This window comes from Carlito syrichta, unplaced genomic scaffold, assembly GCF_000164805.1.
Source record: "Carlito syrichta isolate Samal-C Ts95f unplaced genomic scaffold, Tarsius_syrichta-2.0.1 Scaffold308192, whole genome shotgun sequence".
Classification (NCBI taxonomy): domain Eukaryota; kingdom Metazoa; phylum Chordata; class Mammalia; order Primates; family Tarsiidae; genus Carlito; species Carlito syrichta.
This window is the reverse complement of record NW_007252288.1, coordinates 26,741-52,933: the sequence shown is the minus strand read 5'-3', so window position 1 is coordinate 52,933 and position 26,193 is coordinate 26,741. Positions and strand designations below refer to the sequence as shown.

General features: G+C 38.4%; 1 protein-coding gene across 1 annotated transcript in view; it reads left to right on the top strand.

Annotated features, from left to right (window-relative positions):
- The window catches only part of ATP6V0D2 (ATPase H+ transporting V0 subunit d2), a 49,997-nt gene that overhangs the window by 4,872 nt on the left and 18,932 nt on the right, over positions 1 to 26,193 (top strand). Inside the window, exon 2 of the mRNA XM_008065212.1 lies at positions 9,398 to 9,569. Coding sequence (XP_008063403.1) covers positions 9,398 to 9,569 — 172 coding nt within the window. The remainder of the gene's footprint in view (positions 1 to 9,397; positions 9,570 to 26,193) is intronic.

Below are 26,193 nucleotides of genomic sequence, written 5' to 3'. Positions count from 1 at the left end.
CAAAAAAGACTAGATGGTGTCAAGTACCAACAAACACCAACTAACCCTAACCCTAACCCTAACTCTAACCCTAACCCTAATCCTAACCCTAACCATTGAAATTAATATTTCAAGTTGAGTCATAAATAGTCTTTGTAAAACATGATGACAGTGTCCACTGTCTCTCGGTATATGGGATAGCACTCTTGATTGAGCCTTTACTTTGTCCTCCTCACAACAATTTTTGTGGAAAGGAATGACGGAAGCTGATTCTTTCTCACTGACACTTATATCTTTCTCAAGAAACTTGAGCTTTAGTCCTTCTCCAAATGTGCCTTCAGGGAGGAATTAACTCAACACCATATACTTAGCACTTTCTAACTAAGATCAAGGAAGTAAAGAGTAAGATAGAGTCCCTGCCCTAAAAGAGCTTCCACTCTGGAGAATAAAAATATTAGAAAAGTAGCCAGTCCCGTTGGTTTTAAGCACAGCATTCTGGGTGGCAGGAAGATTGCTTAAGCCCACGAGTTTGTTTAAGTCCTCGAGTTTGTGACTGCAGTGATCTATGATAGTGCCATTGCTCTCCAACCTGGGTGACAGAGCAAGGCCTGCCTCTCAAAAACAGACAAAAAACTAACCAACAAACACCAAAAACAGACAAACAAGAAAAGAAAAATAAGAGACTCTTAAGGATGGCAATTTGACTGTACCTACCAAAATTCCAAATGCATGTTCACTTGGTCCAGGAATTCTAAGTCCTACAGACAGACTTGCACACATTTGAAACCATGTCTGTAGCAAGCTCTTTATGTGCCATAGTTTGGAATAGGCAAAGATGGAAACAAATGTTCCTCTGCAGGGAACTGGTTAAGTAAATTATGACCCATTTGCCCAATGGAATATTCTATAGCTATAAAAAAAGAAAAAAGCAAGAGGAAGCACTTTAAGAGAAGGGCTATGAAAAGATCATCAAGATGGCAGAAAAGCAAGTCAGAAAATCAATGGGAAGAACCATGTGTGACTTGATACTCTTTAATCAAAAGGGAAGATAAATTCGAAAAATTTAATTTCTATATTATTGCCTAGATACAGAAAAACTGTGAAAGAATCCAAAAGAAACTACAAAGAATAGTTATCTGGGGCTGAGAATGAGTGGCAGGGGGTGGCAGTTTTGTGAGTGACAAGCATAGGGGCCTTTCACCATTTCCTTGTATGTATAACTTACTTGTTTTAAATTTGAAAGTCACATATAAGAAGAAGACTTATTTCACAAGGCTTTCTCTGTACTGCCTTACATATTACTTGTACCTATAATTATAACACTTACTTTTTCTGGCTTGTGTTGAAAATGCATATCCAATATTGTCACTTTCCTAGTTAAAAGCACATCATGGCTTTCATGAGGCAAGATAAATGTCACTCATTTTAAAAGGCTCAGAACTCGTTTCTTCTCTAAAACCACTCTTTCAAATTCCATTCCTTATCTGGCTTCTATTTAAAGTCTCCATTCCCACCTCCATTATAAGCATGGTGGCTCATGGTTATAATCCCAGCCCTTTGGGAGGTGGAGGTGAAAGGATTGCCTGATTTCAGGGGTTTGAGACCAGTCTGAGCAACATGGGGAAAACTCGTCTCTACCATAAATCAAAAAATTAGTGTGGCATGGTGGCATACACCTGTGGCTCCAGTTACTTGGAAGGCTGAGGTAGAAGGATCACTTGAGCCCAGCAGGTTGAGTCTGTGGTGACCATTAGCATGCCATTGCACTTCACCCTCGGCAACTGAGTGAGATTCCGACTCAAAAAATAAATTGCTTCCTCTGTAAACCCTTTCCTACTGGTGGGGTAGAACCGACAAACCTCAATATTATGTTCTGTGGAAACTTGTAATGGACCTAATCCTGTATAGCATCTGTGACATTTGCATAGATGTGTCTCTCTAGGGCAGAATATTTGTCTCACTTGTCTTTCTAGCTCCAGAGACTACCATCATTAAGGGTTTAACTGATAAATGAATAAATGGATCTATCTCCTGTATTGTAAGCTTCTTAAGGGCAGAAACTACACCTTAAACTTTTCTCTCTCCGATCTCCCCAAGTCTATGACTATGCATTGCACATAATAAAAGGCTGAAAATGCACATTGGAAATGTCTGCATGTTTGGGTTCAAGTTCTGCTCTTCTACTTCCTGGCTCTGGGATGTTGAGGAAGCTGCTTATTTCTTTAGCATGGTGCTTTCTTTTCTGACACGTAGATGCTATCTCTCTGGCCTACTTTCTAGTTCAGCAGGAAGAACAAAAATATCTTCAGATGTTTTATAAACTGTATATCTTGAGTATTCTTGGGATATGCCCCTGAACTGCAGTGTATACACAACAAGAATTCATTTTTCCTCTTCTGCTAGACTTTGGAATTTCTGAAATGTTTTTCCTGTTTCATGGTCTTAGTTAATGGCATTTGGTATATGACTGTTTAGCTGATTCTATTTTCCTTCAAAGAGCACCTGTTTTGAAAATATTCGTTCTGATAAATAAGAATCAAAATGAGTAGTTTCAACTCTGGTAACATACTGCATAATAAAGTGCAGAGTGACCACTGGTATATTGGTCCAAGGTTAATCACAAATTAAATCTAACAACTGAGGGTCATCTAGGTGGCAAAAACCGTATTAGATACTGTGAAGAATAGTAAAAGAATAAGACACTATTCACAACCTGAACATTATCTAGTTGAGAGAAGTCATAAGTAAGTAAAAAGAAATAAAAATATAATAATAGTTCAAACCTATAGATAGCAGATACACTTGAAAGTGAACCAAATCTTGAATAATAGGTTGAGAAAAGGTCAATGAGGTGGGGTTTGGGGAGGAGAAGAGTTGAGATGTCCAGACATTCTAGGCAATCAGAGAAAACCAATGACTTATAGAAGGGTAACTATAAAGGCATATGAGTGAGGAGTTAGCCAGTCTAGCTGTAATACTAGAATACCTGGAGATAAGACTCCAGGCTTGCCAGCATGGAAAACAGGAAGAACTTACTTCTCTGAGCCTCAGTTTCTTCATCTATGAAATGAGGACTATTGTTAAAATTAAAAGATTATATATATTAGAACCATTCTGTCAGTGGTAAAACACTTTATCAATCTTATGAAAGTTGTTTTCAATTTACCTAAACCTTTTCAGTGACTCCAAGCTACTGGTAGGATCATGACAATACCTAGGAAAGATGAAACTTTCCTAGGCATGGAGCACTTGAGGAGAAATTTGCCTGGGAAAGTCAAAGATTGCTGTGGTAATCGAAGTTCAGATGGTCTTTCTAAAGAGGGGAGTACAGAGAAGAAATGCAGGGGATTTGGGTTACAAGACTGACTATAGTCTTGTAAGAGACCCACAGTATGAAACACTTGAGATATTTAATTTCAGGATCTTCCTGGCAGCTGAAAGGTTTGAAATTTGTTGAGCTTAAAAGAAGCATATGTCACAAATGTCATAGTTTTGAACGAAATACCATTTGTGTCACTTCTGTCGACAAATATTCCTTGGTGCTGAGAATGCAAACTGTCAATAATGCACCAAACAGGATTTTGAAATTTCAATACCATAAAAAGAAGAGTGAATTAGTAAAACTGGAGAAAGATGTGTCTGATTATATAGATGCTGATATATTTATTAAAAGTTGGAGTAATTATAAGATCTGATGGCAGATTGTTGGCTGGGAAAATTCTGGTTTAGAGAATAAAAGCTAAAGCCCTTAGCCAACTGAATCGATGTATTTTAGAGGTACGTGGTTATAAGTGAAGAGAAAAAGATAATATTTTATAGTGGCTTCTCTATACTGGCTCTGCACCTATCTGCATCATCTTGTTTCATCCCCACAACAACCTGAAAGCACAGGCTCTCTCCATTTTGTAGATGAGGAAATTGAGTTCAGAAAAGTCAAGTTACTGCCCTAAGTTTAGCCCCAGCAGTGTGGGGAAAGGAAGGGGAACTGTGTTCATAGCACCCTGGACGGCATCCAAAGGCTCTTCCTTGGCATAACCTACCTAGAATTTGAAAAAATTTGATATTCATTTTTAGAGAGGCCAAACAGGAAGGTGCAAAGAAAAGAATTTTCTAACAATGATCTGCTAACAAATTAATAAAGAGAAGATAACCATGAAGTCTCAGTTCTCTCTTCTGACTCATTCACTAGCCAAATGATCTCAGATAATTCCCCTCACCCAGCATCCTGCAGCCCAAAGAAGACACCTTTTAATTTTTGAGTTGGGTCTTACTCTGTTGCTAAGGGTATATATAGTGCAGTGGCATGCTCACAGTCACCCCAGCATTGACCTGCTGGGCTCCAGTGATCCTTCTGCCTCAGCCTTCCAAGTAGCCAGAACTACAGGCGCATGTTTCCACCCCCAACTAATTTTTTATTTATTGTAGAGACAAGGTCTCACCAAGTTGTCTGGGCTGGTCTCAAACACATGGGCTCAGGCAATCCATTCACCTCAGCCTCCCAAAGTGCTGGAATTACAGGCTGAGCCACTGAGCCGTGGCCTAAATTTTTTTTTTTTTTTTTTTTTTTGTAGAAACGAGTTCTTGCTATGTTGCTTAGACTGGGCTCAGACAGATTCGGTTCAAGTAGTCCTCCCACCTCGGCTTCCCAAAGTGCTAGAATTATAGGCATGAACTACTGCATCCAATCAGAACACATATTTTTACATTATGACTGTGTATACACATGCGAACACACATTTACACTGCTCTGTGATATACTCTAATAGTTGTTAAAATAGTATAATACATTTATTTTATTCTGTTGCTGTGGAGGAACCTATACAATTGATTTATTGGTAGTGATCCCACAGTTTGAAAAACACTCCATTTCTTCATTTTAATAAAAAAGAAAACAAAATCACTTGCCACACTACCTCTCTGGATAAAAAAAGTAGTGTAATATTCCCAAGTATGCTCTGGATGGCCCATTGTTTTTTAGTGGCTTGGGAGATTCTGTACTATAGTCACGTTAAAGAAACCACTTAAATTAACGTATTAAAGACCTTTAACTCCTACAGTACAAAAGCTTGTTTATTCCTAATGCATTTCACCATGAAGTCCTATTACTCGCATATCAACTTAGACAAGCATTTAGGGAAATCAGAAAAAAAAAATTAAGTGAACCCATTTTGAAAACTATAAAACTATGAGCACTGCTGCTATTAGTGGCAGTCTATCCTCTCAGCAAAAATTTCAGGTCTTAAGATTTTCTTAGAATCTGAAAGCAAATGTCCCTTGGAACATTTTGGTGCCAGGGAACAGGGGTCCTTCTCGTCCATCTGCTTCTTCACTGACTACAGTCTTGTAAGAATCCCACAGTATGAAACACTTGAGACATTTAATTTCAGGATCTCCCTGGCAGCTGAAAGGTTTGAAAGTTGTTGAGTTTAAAAGAAACATATGCCACAAATATCATAGTTTTGAACGAAATACCATTTGTGTCACTTCTGTTGGCAAATATTCCTTGGGGCTGAGAATGCAAACTGTCAAGTTGTATAAAAATCTGAACTGCCAAAATAAAAGCCAAACAAGGCATGGCAATAAAGTATAATTGTTTTAAGTTAATTAATTAGGTAATTGAGCAAATAAATTCAGCAGTCAGAGAAAGAACATTTCTGATAAAAATCGACTCCAGACACTGAGGAAGAATGCCTGTACACTGAACCTTAGCCTCTCACAAGCCACATTGTGCCTATTTGCAGATACACTGTCCCTCAGCCACCAGAACAATCAATTCATAGCCCACCGTGACTCCCTGTTATGCTCAGGATAAACGTGTCATACCAAACCCTCCTTGGGACAGCCCTATCTATTTCTTTGGCTTCGATTCTTACCTCTCTTTTTCTATCACTTCTTTAAAAAATGACAAATAAAATTGGTATATGTTTATTATATACAACGTGATGTTTTAAAATATGCATACATTGTGGGTTGACCAAAATTAAGACTGTTGAGGCAGAAATAATTTGGTAAAGACTTACTGGAAGCCAAATAAAGACCTACCCTGGAAGGCACCTCAACAAAGTTGGGCATGTTTCAGATTCTGCTACAATCTGGAGGAATTTTATGGGAAAATTTAGAAAAAGGAAGTAGGACTCTTCATCAAGAGTTGTCCTTTTAATTGGAGGGTACAATACAGAGGTTACAATTATTGACTTCAGATGACAACACACAGGCTAAAATGTTCTATGTATAACACAAAGTAGAACTTCGGGATTCAGAAACAAATCAGCAAAACTTCAAGATCCAGAAAAAAACTACCACATTATTTTCAGGCTAGAGTGCAGTGGCACAATCATGGCTCACTATAGCCTCAACCACTTGTGCTCTGGCAATCCTTCCAACTCAACTTCCTGAGTAGCTGGGACTACAGGCATTTATCACCATGCTAGGATAATTCTTTTTTGATTTTTTGCAGAGTCAAGGTCTCACTATGTTGGCCAGGCAGGTCTTGAACTCCTAGGCTCAAGCAGTTCTCTTGCCTCGGCCTCCCTAAGTGCTGGGACTACGGGTGTGAGCCACCGCACTTGGCCTACATACTTATTTTTTGTGGTGAGATCACAAAATCTACTCCAAGATTTTCAAAATACAGTGCATTGCTATTTATTATAGTCACCAGATTGTACAATAAATCTCTTGAACTTATTCCTTCTATCTTACCCAAATTTTGCATCCTTTGACCAACATCTCCCCAATCCCTCTCTAGCACCCTTCCCAATATGAGTTCAACATTTTTAGACTCCACATTTAAGTGAGGTCATGTGATGTTTGTCTTTTTGTGTCTGGCTTGTTTCACTTAACATTATATCCTCCAGGTTCATCTGTGTAGTCATAAATGATAGGATTTCATTCTTTTTAAGGGCAGAATAGTATTCCATGGTGTATCCATACCACATTTTCTTTGTCCATTCATCTGTTGATGTTGATGCACGCTTAGGTTGATTCTACATCTTGCCTATGGTGAATAATATTGAATCAATATTGATTTCATTTCCTTTGGATAGATGCCCAATAGTGAGATTGCTGGATCATATGATAGTCCTATTTTTAATCTCCTTCTCTCCCACTTAATGCTTCAGGAACACTGAATTACATTGAGCTTCTTGTACAGTCTATACCCATACTAATTCATGGAATGTATTTCTCTACTCTTCCTTTTTGTTGACTCTTACAAAGCACTTTAAGGCTCATCTTTGGCTTAATCTCCTTCAAGAAACTTCTTAGGCTTCTTGCTCACATCCTTGTGGATCTGGGTCTCATTTTCAATATTTCCATAAATGAAGCATCTTATTTTGATTTTTATAGGGTTTTTTTGGGTCAGAGTCTCACTCTATTGCCATTTAGAGTGCAGTGACATGCTCACAGCCACCGCAGCCTTGACCTGCTAGGCTCAGGTGATCCTTCCACCTCAGTCTTCCAAGTAGTTGGAACCGCAGGCATGCGCCACCACGTTCAGCTAATTTTTTGATTTGTTGTAGAGATGACGTCTTGCCATGTTGCTCAGGCTGGTCTTGAACTCCTGAGCTTAGGCTGTCCTCTCGCCTCTGCCTCCCAAAGTGCTGGGATTGCAGGCATGCCACCGTGCCTGGCTGGATCTTATCTCTATGACTGAATTTAGCACATTGTTTGAATCATCTGTTTGCAGCTGCCTCCTCCTTTACCAGACTGTGAGTTTCCTTGAGAATGAGAAATGTAATATATCTGGTCTATCTCTGGCCTTTCTGTAGTGTGCAGCATATAATAGATAATAAATGTCTGAATGAAAGACCCAATATGCTCCAGGATGCTCTATGGACTCCATTTGTGTGTCAAATGGTGCCAAAGACATTTTAGAGATTCAAATATTTGATCACACATGTAGGGTACTGCACGTGGAGTCACAGATGAACTGACTTTTGGGTTAACATACTTAAGACTATATAATATTTTGTACTAGGTGTTATGCTATTACCTAACTTTGAAATTCAGATGAATGAGATTAAATAATTCTGCATGAGAGAATTGAGTCTTTACAGAGCAAGTGATAATTTGATTAAATTGTTTGGCAATAAAATAAGGTTTTAAGTAACTTATAAGTCAGATAAGCCTGGCTTTGAATCACAATTTATTTATTTGAGCAAGATACTAACCTCTCTGAGCTTCAGTGTTTTTATCTGCATCCCTACCTCATAGGATTGCCATGAATATTGAATCACATAATACACGTTTAGTACAATGTCTGGTACATAATAACCACTCAGTCACTGGTAATTATTATTTTAATGTTATAACCAGACCTTGAAAGATATATTACAATGAGAAAATCTAAAAAGTGGCGGGGGGAGAAATTCTACAGAGTGGGGGTGGGGTCAGCATTAATAAAAGTATGGGTGCTAGAAAACACATGGTTTGTTCATGAGGAAGTGACAACCAGTAAAGCTGTAATTTAATTCAATCTAGTTGTCTGGCAACCAAAACCATTGATGTTTGGAGGATGCATGGCATTGCCTGGTAGAAATGATGTTGGATTTTTTTTTTTTTTTAAAGTTGGAGTTTCACTCTGTTGCCCAGACTGAAGTGCAGTGGCCGCTCCCGGCCACCCCAGCCTTGCCCTGCTGAGCTCCGGAGATCCTTCCGCCTCAACCTTCCAAGTAGCCAGAATTATAGGCACGTGCTACCACGCCCGGCTAAATTTTTTTATTTATTGTAGAGACAAGGTCTCGCTAAGTTACCCAGGCGGATCTCGAACCCGTGGACTCAGGCAATCCACTCGCCTGGGCCTCCCAAAACGCTGGGATTACAGGTTGAGCCACCGAGACCGGCCAATGATGTTGGATTTTAAGAGAAAGGAGACTCTTCACCTAGCCCAAGCTTGACCATTATTTAACTCCACCATTTAGCCCCACTGAGCCTCAATTTCCTCATCTGTGTAAGAGGACAGTGAAACTGAACAGTGATGGATGCCCATTCCTTGCCCCAATGCCAGGGTAGCTATCACTTGAATACATTTCTCTTTCCATCAAGTTGGGATGGAGCCTTGGTATCTTTCTCAAAAGTATCCCAAGCAACCATCTCCAGATTTCTAAAACTGTCTCAGGTTTACCTATTTGTCATCTAGATATTTGTTAGCTTTTTTTTTTTTAACTCTGCTAAAAATCGCCAGCTTTCTTAGGTAATTGAAACGTTTTGTGTTGTACTGGAATATCCATACTCACAATGAATTTGTCATTGGTTTAGCGATCTACATTGTGGTCTAAATCTTATAAAGAACTTATGTTATAGTCTAATGAGATGATAAGTATGCATGCCCCATTTAAGTTTTATAAACTTAATTAATGTTGAAAAAGCTATTTGTGTATGCTCAAAATTTAACCTAATTTGGGGCTTCGTTTAATTTCAGATCTGAAGATTCATCTCCAGACCACTGATTATGGTAACTTCCTGGCTAATCAAACAAATCCTCTTACTGTTTCCAAAATTGACACCGAGATGAGGAAAAAGCTATGCAGAGAATTTGACTATTTCCGGAATCATTCCTTGGAGCCCCTCAGCACATTTTTCACCTATATAACGTAAGTGATGACAGAAAGCCTTGTGAAGCCCCAGTGTGCTTGTGCAAATGACCTCTAAGTGTTTCAGTTGGGGTATTAGGACAAAGTGAAGCTTAAGACATTATTTTATTTCTTATAAGTTGAATACATTCCAATTTTAGCAACTGATAAGCTCATAAAGCCATTTGCACATCAAATATATATTTTCTTGGTTTATAATTGACTATGTAGGTGGTGGTGGCCTTCACATAAAGCAGCATTTTCAGTTTTCATTTAAAAAATAATAATAATATGCATTTTGGGAGGCGGAGGTGAGAGGATTACCTGAGCTCAGGGGTTCGAGACCCATCTGAGCAACACGGTGAGACCTCGTCTCTACAATAAATAAAAAAATCAGCCGGGCATGGTGGCACACGCTTGTGGTTCCAGCTACTTGGAAGGCTGAGGTGGAAGGATTGCCTGAGTCCAGCAGGTTGAGGCTGCGGTGGCCATGAGCGTGGCACTGCACTCCAGCCTGGGTGACAGAGTGAGACTCTGACTCAAAAAGAAAAGAAAAGAAAAGTGTTGTGCTGATGCTTAAGGTATTAATGCTGAAGGTAAATATGTGATTTACTAGATCTCTTGTGGGGGTGGGGTTGAAATATCAGCAATTGTTCTTTAGGTACTATCTCCCTCACCTGAGTCCCCTTGTAACAGCATAAGCAGCCCATGTTAAAGTTAGATATGTTTTATTTTTATCCACCACCAGTGATTCCAGTTTTGCAATGTGTTACCTTCTCATTCTAAAAAATGCTTAAACTCCCACATAATAGAAAATAGCACTTTTATTACACCAGTTAACAAATTTTATTCAGTGCACAAATGAGTCATGTGAAATAGCTTTGTGCCTCTCCAGGTCTCCTGGCTGACAGACGGAAGCAAAGGCCCACAATAGATGAGCTATGTGTTATGTTGATAAGATTTAGGTGTCAGGTACAAAGCTATGAAGGTGAGGTCCAAGCTCCAGGCTGGTGCCTGCACCCAGGCACTCAATATATTTGTGGAAAGAAGCCAGCAATGAAGGAAATGCTGGGCTGCATAAGCAAAAAATAAGTCAAAAGGGAACAAAAGAATTGGACTTCCTGTTAAACACTGTGTTCAGCACTAGAAATAGGAAATTCGAGAAATGGTATATGAATAAAAGAAACTAGGTACTGGAATGTGTGAAAGCAAGACTTTCGGAGATGACCTGGGATTTTTAGAGGCAAGTTCCAAGAAAATCAAAGAAAGGCTAAAGTAGGTGGCAGGGGAGGAAAGGGCAGTTTTAGCCTGTGTGAACGTGTTGGCAACACATAAAATAATGGCGCTGCCACAAGGAGCAGGGAACAAAAAGAATCATCTTATCTAATCAGAAAGATACTTTCACTATGCTTCTGTTCCTCCTTCTGTCTTTCCATTTCTCTATCATCCATTCTTCCATTCTACAAAGAACAGTGGCACTGTCCTTGAGTCCAGTGAACAAGAGAATAGAACTAAAAGTATCCAGATATATCTACTGAGTTGAAACAAGATAGATGAATTCTGAGCACCACACATGACATTAATTTGAGAGGAAAATACTAAACCAGTCAGCAATATTTCTCACACTGTAGTAGATATTTCTTGTAATCTAAATATTACCACCAGAAAATACTCCATGGAAGCAGAACTCAATTTCCAGCCTTTGAGCACAGAGGAAAGCTGATGTCAACTTTCTATAATTGATAGGGGACTAGACCAGAATAAAGGAAGGCCCTTCTCTTTGGAATTTCATATCACATCATGCCATTTGGGGATCAAGTTTACTTAATGAATATTTTTTAAAAAAATTTAAGGGACATGATTATAATTCCAAAAATTTCAAAAGCATAAAATAAAAATTTTGCTCTATTCAGCATGTCTCCTCCACCCAGTTCCTCTCCTGAAAATAACTACTTATCTGTATCTTATGAGTTTTTTTCTGAAAAATACTTAGACTTATGTCTACTGATATACATTTTCCTACCCACACAGTTCAGATTTATATAAATAGAATCATATTCCTTCTGTACTTTTTTCCCCATTGATCATGTCTTAGAAATATTTCTGTGAATATCATTCTTTTCATTTTTATTTACTTTAAGTTGTTTTATCTTATAGATGTGGGGTGCAATTCAGGGTTAAGTATACAAATGCTCATTATGCAGGTACCCCTACATCATTCTTTTTAAATAACTGTGTAGATTAAATATTTTTATATGTCATGATTCTATTTACCAGTCATCTATTGACAAATAACTAAATTATTTTTATTTTTTCTCACTATGAGAAATTTTGTAAGTAGCTTACTTCTATACAGGTCTTGAACTTATTTTTGAGCACGATTTTTAGCATTGAAGTGATGAGTCAAAGGAATATGCATTTTTAATTGTTTTAATATTTGTTATTCTCAACAAAGATAGCATCAATTTGCAGCCTAAAAACTGTCTATAAAAGGGCCTTCATCCGAGTCGGGCTCGGTGGCTCAGCCTGTATTCCTGTGCCTTTGGGAGGCTGAGGTGAATGGATTGCCTGAGCCCCCGGGTTTGAGACCCGCCTGGGCAACTTGGCAAGACCTCATCTCTACAATAAATCAAAAAAATTAGCCGGGCGTGGTAGCGCGCGCCTGTAGTTCCAGCTACTTGGAAGGCTGAGGCGGAAGTATCGCCAGAGCCCAGCAAGTCGAGGCTGCGGTGGCCGGGAGTAGCCACTGCACTCCAGTCTGGGCGACAGAGTGAGACTCCAACTCAAAAAAAAAAAAAAAGGGCCTGCGTCCTTATATTATTACCAGCATTGGAAAGTATCTTTTTCATTTTTGCCAGTCAAATAGGTTTTTTAAAATGGCATCTACTTGCTTTAATTTATATTCCTTTATGAGTAAAATCAATCATTTCATATATGTTTTCACTTGTATTTACTATGTAACCAAATTACCTATATACTGCTAGAGTTTTTAGCATTTTTTGATAATATGTAAGTGCTGTTTGTAAATTAGGAAAGTTAGCCCTTCATAAAATATGTTGTAAACTTACTTTTTAAATATAACATAATTTTAATATTTTTGCATTTGAATTTTTGCTGCAGAAATATTGGATATTTTTAATTGGCTATAATCATCAGTGTTTTCATTTGTTGGCTTCTGGGCATTTTATTGTACCCCTCTTAGAAAGATCTACTCTATTCCAAACTCATAAATAAATTCACTTGTCTTTTAATCAATTCATTTGTTGTTGTAAGTGTTGTTTCTTTTTTTACATTTAAAGCTTTGATCCATCTTATATTTATTTTGCTGTGGGACTAGACAGCTGGCTTGTTATTCTTCACAAATAGCTCTCCAGTTGTTCCCATACCATTTCTGTACATAAGCAAGTAGAAGTAAAGGTTGTAGGTCAAGGAAGAAGGCATTGTTGATAAACCCGAGTCATGTGGTCATTGTAGATTTCCGTGTTTGCTGTAATCTGTCCTCCTGTCAGCACTATGGGTGAGGGTTATACTCTCCATTCTATTTACAGGAAAGACACAGAGCTGACATTTCTAAGAATTCACAAATATACAGCTAGTCAGGGATGAGGATTAGATAAGATCTGGGATCTGACTCAGCCCAGGGATTCTGGAAAGCCTGTCCGGACGGGTTGACATTGTTGTTGAGCCTGGAAATTGGGCAGAATTTGGCAGTGTGGGAGGAGGCTCAGCATCTGAGGTTGAATCATGCAGTGGGGAAGGTGATCAGGTAATTTTGCATGAGAAACAGATAATTTTGTGCTGGAAGAGGTGTGCCAAATGGTAAGCGGGGAAACGGGGAAGGGAAGGGAGACTGGAGAAGCAAACTGTAGCCAGGTTATGGAAAGTGTTCAATGCAGGGGTAAGGAGGTTGGGTTTTATCACATCAGAGTGTTTTCCAAAAGTGTGCGTATGTGTTTTGTTGGGTTCTGCAGGGTCCTTCCTAAAAAATAAAAAACTTAAAGAGAAACTTAAAATGTAATAGAGATGAAAGAAGAGGCCAGGTTTGCTCATAGAAACCTCCCTTCCTCCCCATAATGGTTGTAATGAAGTGGAACCTGCTTGGGCTTTGGGCTGAGTCAGATCCAAGTTTGCACCTAATCTTCAAGGGCTGCCCTGAAGGAGGCTTTGTAATCAGTGACGCCTCCTGCAAACATGCCTGGCATGGATACTTGTGGAGACATCAAGATCCCTGAGCAGAATTACAAAATGGTCTTAGGTATGTGGAAGGAGAGATAATCATAAAAATACTAGACAACATTTACAGAATATTAGAATATGCCAGGGGCTCTGGGGAGTGCTTTACAAACATTAACTCATTTAACCTCCTGGTAAGTCTTATCATGACCATTCTGAGAATGAGGAAACTAAAACTTAAGTGCAAAAACCTGCCTGAATCACAGATCTAACAAGTAGAGGCATCACAATTTGAAATATATGTTAGCGGATGGCTTCACAAGATTATTTTGTTCAGATTTTAGCTGAATTTAGAAAATTTGACCATGACAATGGCAGAGGGCAGCCCAGTGACAACTGAGTCAGAAAGATGCCAGGTTTTGTACTTTGGGGTTGGAAAACAGATCTCACATAAAGCAATTTTCCCCAAATACACTGGAAAATACTCTAGTTCTAAGAACAACTGTGAGTCATTTGATCAATTTTTCCTCTTATATGACCATCCCACTGATTTTCCTAATCATATAATCTTAGACCTAGAAGGAGCCTTAACGTTAATCAAGTAAGCATCCTTATTTCACAGCAAACTACACTGTTAAAATATACCATTTTAAATATATATATATAATTTTTATATTATTTATATATGTATATAATTCCAAATATTTCTAGTTGTTAGCAGTGTTTAAACAATTTACAGTTGTATACAATAATACAGATAGTCACAAAGTCCTGGTTAGAACATTAAGACAAAGCTGGAAAAGGAAAAGTCACTTTGGTAGTGTTAGTATTGTTCCTAAAGGACAACCCTAATTTATCTACTCTCCTGTCGAATATGCGCTCTTTGAATTAGTTCCTTGGTATCTCACTAGTACCTAATGGGTATAGAATATTTGTTGAAACAGTATATAATCCTGTATTTAGTAGCACCTTACACAGAGCTATAAAAATACTTCCAGAGAACTCAGCATTTTATCTTTTATATAGCACTTGAAAACTGACTTTTTTATTGACCAGTATGTTAGAAATAAAAACTAGATGTCACACCTCCAGGAACATTTTGTGAGGCCAGCTCATTGTTTTAATAATAACTTTTAAAAAATACATTTTACAGTCAAGTGCTGTGGTGTGTGCTTGTAGTCCCTGTAACCCAGGAGGCTGAGGCGGGAGGATCAGTCGGGCCTAGGAGTTTGAGTTCAGCCTGGGTGATATAATGAGGCCCTGTCTCTTTAAAAAAAAATTTGTTTCTGTTGTTGTCTGCAATTAGTCACAGTCTCCAACATTCATATATTTAGGTTGCTTATCAGACCCCTGAAAATATTTACTCTGATCTAGATGTTTTACTTATATCTCTACACAAGAACACTTCAAAGCAGGTGTTTTTATCTCCATTTTTTAATTAGAGAAATATAGCCTCAATGAATTAATGACTTTTCCAAAATCACAACAGTAAGAGACTTGAAAGTGATTCTATTCCATGTCCATCAGCCTAGAAAGCTAATAATCTTGCACTGCCCTGGCAGTTTGTGACAAGGCAAGCAAATCAGAAATATCTGTGGGTCTCTAAAAAACATGCACATTCCCCTGTTGTAGGAGATTCTGATCACTGACCTTGGAGTGGGACCCAGATATATTTTGGAGGCACCTCTGATTAAAAATGCCTCAGCCTTGTTACTTGGAAGTCACATTCACAAATACTTTCATGAGTTTCTCTTGGAAGTTACCTACACAGCATTATCTCCCTGGCAGAGACCAGAGAGCTCAACTGCACCAAAGCCTGGGCATTCTGAATTCATGATTTGTGCTACCACGTTGTGTGATTTGCCAGCCCTGGTGACATCCAGCTGCTCTTTGCAGAAATTAAGACATTTTTCAAAAAGAAAGGGCATACAAATGGTGGAATGGTGTCCTACAGCTCTGAAATCAATTTTCTTATTTCTCTTTCAGTGTATCTTCCAAAGCCAAGAGTCTCTCTAGCATCCATGGAACTCCATAAAATAGAATTACTTCCAGTCCTATTAGGAAATGTCCATGGCAACATTATAGACATGATTAAATCAATCTTAATAGAGACAGTCTAAATTTAAGTTGGCATAATAAATACAGTCTTAAGCATTGCGCATTTTACAGGATATAATTACTGTATATGTGAAACTTGTTTTGAAAACCTGGAATGGATATTTTTAAATACTTAATAGCAGGAAGATCTGAAGGTTTTGTATACTATAATTATACATAGTTGTGTGAAACAAAAGAATGAATCCAGTGGCATTTCAATGATGAGACTGCTGAATATAAACCTGGGTTGTTTTATTTTTCTTCCTTCTTACTCAACTCTTTTTAGCAGCTCAACCTCTCATCTCTTTGGAAATCAGCCATCTCTTAAAACTAATCTCTCAAGTCTCTACCTAAGGGGCTATAAAATTTCTGAATATAAGATGACCAAGGAAATATAATCTTCAGTACCTACACAGTAATGAGTAATCTCAGGTTTAGGTTCTAATTCTCAGATTCCTGAGATTCTGAGGTTAAGGAACTCACACTGAAAAACTCTTTAAAATATCCACTTAGCCGGGCTCGGTGGCTCAGCCTGTAATCCCGCGCCTTTGGGAGGCCGAGGAGAGTGGATTGCCTGAGCCCGCGGGTTCGAGACCCGCCTGGGCAGGCGAGACCTCATCTCTACAATAAATCAAAAAATTGGCCAGGCGAGATAGCGCACGCCTGTAATTCCGGCTACTCAGAAGGCTGAGGAGGAAGGATTGCCGGAGCCCAGCAGGTCGAGGCTGCGGTGGTCGGGAGCGGCCACTGCACTCCAGTCTGGGCGACAGAGTGAGACTCCAACTCAAAAAAAAAAAAATATCCACTTATTATATAAAAAAATATCCAGACTTGGTGGCTCAGCCTATAATCCCAGCACTTTGGAAAGCCGAGGCGAATGGATTGTCTGAGTCCGCAGGTTCGAGATCAGCCCAGGCAACTTGACGAGACCTCGGCTCTACAATAAATAAAAAATTAGCCAGGCGCGGTAGCACGCACCTGTATTTCTGGCTACTTGGAAGACTGAGGCAGAAAGATCTCCTGAGCCCAGGGGATCAACACTGGGGTGGCGGTGAGCATGCCACTACACTCCATCCTGGGTGACAGAGTGAGACAAAAAAGGATTCATTTATAGAGGCTTATCAAAGTTTTTGACCACCTCAAAAATGTACTGTAAATCATCTACGAGCTTTGAACTGTGCTGTACCTTAGGGTGCTGTATACCTTAGTTTCCCCAACAGGTTACTCAGGACGCAGAACTTTCAGTGTTAAAACCAGGAAAGTCCTCGGTAAACCAGTTGAGTTGATTACCCTATCACCAGATAGTCAAAAAATAAGTAACATAACTGTGATTCACTAAGAGCTTATATTCTCATGAAACAAGCAGATGTGTTCACAAGTGGGGAAAAAAATAAGCCAGAATTAAGCAAGAGGCTTGACGATTCCATGAAAGGAGCATAGAAAATTAGAACAGTGAATAAGACTTTATAAGACTTTGCAGAAAAAGTAGAATTAGAACCAGTTTTAAAAATGGGTGTAGACTGAAGGGATAAGTAAAGCATGAAAAGATTTTGTGTTTGAAGATGGCAAGTCATCTCAGATGTTGCTGGAGCCCAGATAAGAGCAGGAAGAACATGGACTGGGAAAAAAGTGAAGAGGTTGGTGATAGTAAGGGCTTTGACTCTAAGTCTCCAAGTAACAGTCAATAAAGAAAGGTATCCAGGAAGGACTCTACCATTTGCATACTCTTCGTGTGCTGCAGACCATACCCCTCACTGAGTGGTCACCACCCTGGAGGCTGAGGAGTATTTTCCCTCTGGGTGGCCAGATGATGGAGTGATTGAACACTTCCTTGGATTGTGTGGCCAAAAGTAGTTTAACCTCTAAGCATTAGTTTCTCTTCTGGCTTATGAGAGAGTACCTGTTCTTAGGATTATTATGTGCACAGTATTTGTTCAATAATCATCAGCTGCTATTATTATTATTATTATTATTATTATTTGAGTAGGAGTCTCACTCTGTTGCCCAGGCTGGAGTGCAGTGGCATGCTCACAGCCACTGCAGCCTCGACCTGCTGGGCTCAGAAGATCCTTCTGCCTCTGCCTTCCAAGTAGCTGGAACCACAAGTATGTGCTACCTCGCCTGGCTAATTTTGCTATTATGTTTATCTCCTGGGCATAATTAATAATAAGGTGCCAAAGTTCTTGTAGCTAGTAAGCAGAGAACCTAAGGTGTGATGTCAGGTCACTGTAAACAGCATTTCAAATGTGCTGGTTTTTGTTTTTACTTTTTTTTTTTTTTTTTTTACACATATTGTTTCACAAAGTGAGGGGATTGATCTGATGTATGTTTTAGGAAAATGATTCAGTTGGTATTATAAAAGGTGCATTGAAGAGATGGGACTCAGAGAAACCATAGAGAAAGCTATTTTAAAAGTTTAGACTGGAATTATCAACAATAGAGATAGAAAGTAGGGGACAGTGGTTACATACATTTGGGAGAATTTAGTATCTTGATTTATAATAAGTGAGAGAAAGCAGGCAATGATTTCTGGGACTTATAAGTTAAGAGAGGAGAGAATTTACAAATAAGATAATGGGTTTTACAGTTATTTCTTTTTTCTTTTTAAAATTTTTATAGTTATTTCTAATAAAAAACCCACTGTAAATTAGAGAAAATTATAGATATAAGTAAATCACCCTTAACCTCACCATCATTTGACATATTTATATATTACTTTTCTATATACTTTTAAACAATTAGAATCTCTGTCAACAGTTTTGAATCTACTAATGAGGACCTGCCCAAGAAAACTGGAATTTTCTTTTGGAGGGAGGACCCCTTGTAGTACACTCAGAATTTGTTGCTCTGGATCAAATGACCAACCAAAGTTTTTATTTGGAAGTTTTGAGAAAGTTGTATCATGATTTACAGAATAAACATTCCAAATTGTGGCAAACAGGTGACTGGTTCTCCCCCCAAAATACACCTGCCCATATTGCCCTGAATGTTCAGCAGTTTTTGACCAAAAATAGAATGACCCCTGCGTCCCTCTCTCCCTATTCACCTGATCTTATCCTGAGTGACTTTTTTTGTTTTGTTTCCCTGAATGAAAAAAGTTCCCAAAGGGAAATGTTTTGCTAATGCAGAAAAAGTACACAAAAAATAGTAGAAGCACTAAAAGGCATCAAAATTAACAAGTTCAAAACTGTTTTGAGTCATGGAAAAAATGCCTTTGAATGTGTATTGCATCAAACAGAGAGTACTTTGAAGGTGCCTGAAGTTTAAACATGTAAGAATAAATAGGCAATTTTAAACAAATAAATTCCATTTTGGGGGGTCCCCCCTCACAATTTTTTCGATATAAGCTATCAATATTTTTCCTATGTCAAAAAATTTTCTACTGTATTTTTAAATTACTATATTGCCTTCTATCTGATCATGAACATTTTAGATGTGTGGAGTCTTGCATCTTCATTTCCTCAAACTCTGCATAGTATTTAGTTTGTTAAATTCTGATTTCAATACTCAAATTCCAAATACTATGAGATTGACACTTTGACACCATTATGTATTTGTGATTCTAAGTCTCTGGCCAGAAGAGTTCTTCTCCAGTCTTAGGGGCTGCAGTGTCTTCAAGGTTTTAGAGCCCAAGATTCAATGGGAACATTCAGTGGGGAGCAAGTGCAGGGCAGGAATGTCTCAACTATAGTTGCTGATAAAGCCTTCAGCATTTAAAACTCCAAGCACTTGGTGAATTGAAAAACACTGGTGCTATTCTGTTGCAACAATACTTGGCCTATCTGTAACTGAATGATATTCATTTAATCAGCATAATGTTTATTAATTGACTTATATGAGTGAAGGCTTATGCTTGACTCTGAGATGAGAGATGAATTGAATATGTTCTCTTACCAGTGGAAGAGTTATTAAAGGTACACATTCCAAGACTATGCATCTAAAAATTACAAGTTAGTAGGTTTTGGAATGTGGTCTATGAACCTGCTCTTTTCAAAAACCCTCCAGATGACCCCAATGGAGGTGAGACATTCTAACAAGCTGGACCGACAATATACTACCTGTGGGACCTCAAAAAAAAAGTCTCTTAATCACTCAAAGCCTTGGTTTCCTCATCTATAAGAGAGAAATAATAATTATATACAATGTAAAGTTGTGGGATTCATTTAAAAACAGAACCAGCTCTGTATTTTGTGAGCTTGGGAGCAAGTGAAATACAGGTCCCCTTGTTAAATAGTGTTCAAGAATTTCAAGAGAATAACAGCAGAGGATTAAACTAAGCATGATGTCCCGTGTGATTACATAGATTGCACATCCCTGAAACTGGCTGATTGAAAAAATGTATACTTATGCAATATATTAATGTATCAACACATACATACAGGAGCTCAAAAAATGTATCTAACTTTATTTGAGTACAATGCTTACCTGTGAGAATGAGAAAAGGTTGCATTAAAAAGGTGATGGCCCACCTAAGGGTTGAAGGATAGGGCTGTGTTTGTACGTGGAGGTGACCTGGCAGAGACAAATCCAGCATAGGAAACAGAAAAGACATGTTTAACCAGTACTGTTGTTGGGTTACTGATGCCACAACGACGTCAGCAATATTAGTCTGAGGGTAAGTGATGTTAAGGCAATGGATGGGGAAGAGCTTAGGATGCCATAGCTACAACAGTTCTCTGAATGGGATGCAAATCAGGACCAAAGTGAACCCATTTCCTTTTTGCTTCGTCAAATTTCCGGCTAGGCATCAACCAACCAGCAGGGGGCGCGATTTATCCCCTTTACCTTCCGTCTTTCCCCAACTGTTTCGTTAAAAAGAGATTTGAGATTGTTCCATAACCTTCATTTTCAGGAAGAAGATTGAAATTCACACTGTTTGAATCCACTTATGCATCGTCCTAGTTTTCTTTTTTTTTAATTGAAAAGAAGCATATGTGTTTTTAAAAAGAATTTTTTAATTAAAATATATTTAGAACTCTCTACAAGTTAGTTTTTTTGTGTTTGTTTGTTTTTTTTTAAAGTCAGGGTCTCACTCTCACCTAGGCTGGAGTGCAGTGATGATCAGAGCTCACTGCAGCCTCTACCTCCTGTGCTCAGGTGATCCCTCCACCTTAGCCTCCCAAAGTGCTGGGATAACAGGTGTGAGCCACCACGCTCAGCTGAGTTAGTACTTTTATAATTACTTCACATGTATTAAATTTGTTTCATTCTCACAACAATCCTATTGAGTGGCACTAATATTATTGGATTTTTAGAAATAAGGAAACAGATTGAGTAAAGACTGTAAATCAGTACCCATGTCCCAGGGTCCAGAGAAGTAACCACTTTTAAGTTTGGTGCATATCTTTCCAAATGTTTTCCATGTGAAAAAGTTTTTTATATAGGCATGTTTATATGTAAGCACAGATATAAATATACTTACTTGATCTTATTGTTTGTTTTAGAAAAATGAGATCATATTACATGTATTGTCTACAGTTTGTCTTTTTTAATGTAACCTATCATGATTTTTTTAACATAAGTACATACAGATCTTATTTAACAAATATATTGTATCCCATGTGTTGGGTGTACCATAATTTATTTAAGTGTTCATCTTTGTTCATCTATGTTGTTTCATTTCTTTGCTATTTCGGATAGTGCAACAACAGACATCCTAGTTCATATTCCTTTGATTTCTTATGTCCAAATTTCTTTAGAATGGTTCCTAGAAGTTAAATTGCTGTGTCAGTTACAGGTGTTAGATTTTGGTCGATATTAGCAGATTGCTCTCTAATACTCTAACAGTGTTTGAAAGTCTTGTTTCTCCCCGATCCGCTCAGTTGCTTCTTTTTATTTCTTTGTCAGAAAAAGATTCTCCAAAGCTTATTATGACTGGTAGTTTGAATAGAATAAAAATAGAATCCAGTCACCACTGTTCTTGACCATGTGGAGAACAGGATCTGATAGCCACAGCATGTTTTGGTTTTTTGTTTGTCTTTTGAGTTTGAGTCGCCCAGACTGGAGTGCAGTGGTATGCTCACGGCCACTGCAGCCTCGACCTGCTCCGGCAATCCTTCTGCCTCAGCCTTCCAAGTAGCCGGAACTACAGGCACGTGCTATCGCAACCAGCTAATTTTTTGATCCATCGTAGAGATGAAGTCTCGCCAAGTTGCCTAGGCTGATCTCGAACCCGGGGGCTCAGGCAGTCCTCTCACCTGGGCCTCCCAAAGTGCTGAGATTACAGGCTTGAACCACCACACCTGGCCCACAGCATGTTTAATCCATATAGCTGGAAGAATCACTCCACTGGTGTTTCTCTGGGAGTTGCTAGAATATTCACATGCATGACTAGAAATAAGCTAACATTGGTGCAATCTCTTTAATATTATTATAATCATCCTGGAGGAAAAATTGTTTTTTAAAAAGTAAGAGACAGGCAGATATGACTCCTAGAAAGGGAAATTCAGGGTAAGATACCAGGTAGCCAGTTATTTCCTTCACTTCTCTTTACCCAATGAGTTTACCCAATGAGCTACTCATTGTTTGAAAAAATGATCATTGCATTGCTATTCGGTACAAGATAAGATTTAGACCTCTTGGAGGCCATTTTATATTCAATAAAAGCCCTGTCTTCAAGGATCTATGATAGTAAATAAAGATGAATAGAAATTATCTACAAATAACTATACTTGAAATGAACATGTAAAATGACTTCCCCAAGGACACACAGTTGAAGAGTGGCAGAATTAGTACTGGTATCCAGGACTTAAGTCACACAAAATATGTGATATTGTGAATAAATAAGCCAACTATTCCTCATGTTTATTACTGCTACTACCAATACATATTGAAAATTAATTTTACCCTAGGATAAATATAAATACCTGAAAATAAAAAGTATGTCACTTCTAACTGGAGACATTTTAAAAACTTAAGGGAAAATATAGTATTTCAATATGACCTTAAAGTATGGGAAGGATTTTAACATTTAACTATTGGTGGGGAAAGCAAAACTTTAAACATCTAAAAAAGAGTAGGAACAAAGACCTTAATGTGCAAAAGGACAAATAAATTTGAGGAATTTTTTAATCCAAAAAGTTGGATTAGGCCAAGATTATAGAGAATCTTAAATACTTATGAGTTTTCTTATAATTCTAAGGGTTTGGGAAATGCAATGATTAACATTCTTATTCTAAAACATGCTATCATAGGCAATGCTGACTTCTAAGTAATTTTTCAGTATTATATTTTGCTAGCAGAAAAAATGAGTGTGACAGCAAAATTGATTGCTTTTAAAATTATTGTAATTTTCACTTCCTCTATTTTAAAAGGGAAACTTCAGAGAAGTAAGAAATGTAACCCCAAAAAAGTCAAATTTCAAGAAGGAGAAGAATGTTTATGAAGACAGTCTAAATCCAGCTGACTACTTAGGAAATCAGGCAATATGGCAGGGCTGCCCTGTGAACACATGTGGCTAGCGTTGGATTGAACAAGTCTGGATTATAGAATAAATATTTACTGAATAAATCCAGGGAACCTTTCCTTTGCAAATGAATACATTGGAAAATACTTCCAGCATGACTGTAATTGTCTATGTCACGAAAGTAACTGTTAAGCCTGTTAATGGTGAATTGACACTTTTAAAAAATTTTTTTTAACATTTTAAAAATTTATTTATTTATTATAAAAATGTGGGGTAAAATTCATGATGACACTTTCATTTAGGTGTTTTGTTGAGGAACAAAATAATTTATAAAAAGTACACCAGATATAGTTCACACACTCCCAATCCTTTCCATGAACAATGACCCTTGAAAGTACATTCTTTGTGCCTATCCCTGTATATTCCATGTGTACAACTGTGATCTAGCAACATATCACATAGTTGCTGTCACCTAAAACAGAATCGTTGTCATTGAGAACTTGATTACATGCTTCTGATGATTTTCTACGTAGAAAAGAGCCTGAGGCAATCAAGTCCTGATTATAAGGATGTGGCTCCTAAGATTAAGCCAAATCTTAGTCACAATGCTTTAGACAATGAATCTGTTGTAATCACCGAGTTATTTACTATTCAGTGGGGCCCCAAGGAGTCTTGAGGTGCCTCTATCTAACAAAGGGGTTTGAGACTTTTTATATATAAAAGTTCTTTATAATAGCATTGACAAATATTGTTTTGAGAATAATAATTACATTCCCAAGAGATAACATTAAACTTTTTGAAGGTGAGATATCTAAAAGAAAGTACCATATACAATTATGACCACACAAAGACAATGCTAGGGTTACAAGTTGCAAAACAGAATAACAGGTTTTATAAAATAGGTATAAATCAGACATAGAGGCTAATATCTCAAGTGACACAATTTATTTATTTTTTTATTTTTTATTTTTTTATTTTTTTGAGTTGGAGTCTCACTCTGTCGCCCAGACTGGAGTGCAGTGGCCGCTCCCGGCCACCGCAGCCTCGACTTGCTGGGCTCCGGCGATCCTTCCACCTCAGCCTTCCAAGTAGCCGGAATTACAGGCATGCGCTACCACGCCCGGCTGATTTTTTGACTTATTGTAGAGATGAGGTCTCGCTGCCCAGGCGGGTCTCGAACCCGCAGGCTCAGGCAATCCACTCACCTCAGCCTCCCAAAGGCGCGGGATTACAGGCTGAGCCACCGAGCCCAGCTGTGACACAATTTATAGTCTTGTGGATGTCCAGCCTTCCAAATGAAGCCTTCCAGCTTCTTGGCCTCTCATCACATCTGATATGAAAACCTCTATTGTCTAAGAGCAATGGGTAAATTTAGAAAGGATTCTCTTAGCTAGGACTAAATGTAAAACTACAGAGATGCAGAAAGTTCAGGTTTAATAAAAGTGCAAACATTGCAAATTTGTTACCTTAAAGATTATTTGGGGCTGGGCGTGGTGGCCCGTCCCTGTAATCTCAGCACTTTGGGAGGCCTAGGCAAGAGAATTGCTTGAGGCCAGAAGTTTGAGAGCTGCCAGAGCAATGTAGTGAGACCTTTGTCTCACACAAAAATTTTAAAAATTAGCCAGGCATGGTAATGCCCAGTGGTCCTAGCTACTTGGGAGGTTGAGGTGGGAGGATCACGTGAGTCCAGGAATATGAGGCTGCAATGAGCTATGATCACACCACTGTACTTTAGCCTGGGTGGCAGAGGGGGATCCTGTATTTAAAAAAAAAAAAAGATTATGTGGCTTATAGTTTTCTGTTTTCATTCTGCCAAATTCCAGTTTATAGGAAAATTTCTTCTTCTCCTCCTCCTCCTCTTCTCCCTCCTCCTCCTCCTCCTCTTCTTCTTCTTTTTTAAGAGTCTCATTGTGTCACCCAGGCTGGAGTTCAGGGGCACACTCACAGCCACTGCAGCCTTGACCTGCTGGGCTCAGGTGATCCTTCAGCCTCAGCCTTCAAAGTAACTGAAACTACAGGTGTGTGCCACCACTCCCAGCTAATTTTTTGATTTATTGTACAGACAAGGTCTCTTCAAGTTGCCCAGGCTGCTCTTGAACCCCTGGGCTCAGACAATCCTCTCTCTTCTGCCTCCCCAAATGCTGGGATTGCAGGCATGAGACACCATGGCCAGCTGGAAAATAACTTCTAAAAGTGTATAACCCTCCTTTATCCAAGGCACTTGACTAGTGTTTTCACATGTATTAACAATCCTGATGCCAACCAGTTGTTTTATTTATTTATTTTATATTTTATGTTAAAGACACAGGGTAGAATTCAGGATTAGGTATGCAAGTGGACATCATATAGGCAAAGTTTGGGTCTCCCTTTGGTCCCCACTTTGCCTGGTTTGAGATCAGTACACTTACTGATGTTATACACCATCCCCCCCACCCCCCGCAACCTGGCAGTATCCGGTTACTGCCAATTCTGTTTTTATAGTATTATGGTAAATGTTCAGGGTCCCTTTATGAGTGAGAACATGTGGTACTCAGTTCATTGTTTCTGTGATAGATCACTCAGTATTATAGACTCTAAATCTGTCCAAGTGCTGCAGAGTCCATCATTTTATCCTTCTTTATGACTGTGTAATATTCCATTGTGTATATGTACCATATTTTTTTATCCAGTCCAGTTTCGATAGGCAATGTGGTTGGTTCCATGTTTTTACGATTGTAGATAGTGCTGCAATAAACATACATGTACAGGTATCTTTTTTGTAGAATGACTTGAGTTCCTCTGGGTATATTCCCAGTAGGGGAATTATTGGGTCATATGGCAGGTCAATTTCTAGTTCTTTTAGAAATTGCCACACTGTTTTCCATAGAGGTTGAGCTAGTTTTCATTCCCACCAGCAGTGTAGAAGTGTTTCATTTTCTCCCCATCCTTGCCAGTATCTGTTGTTGTTTGCTTTATTAATGATGGCCATTT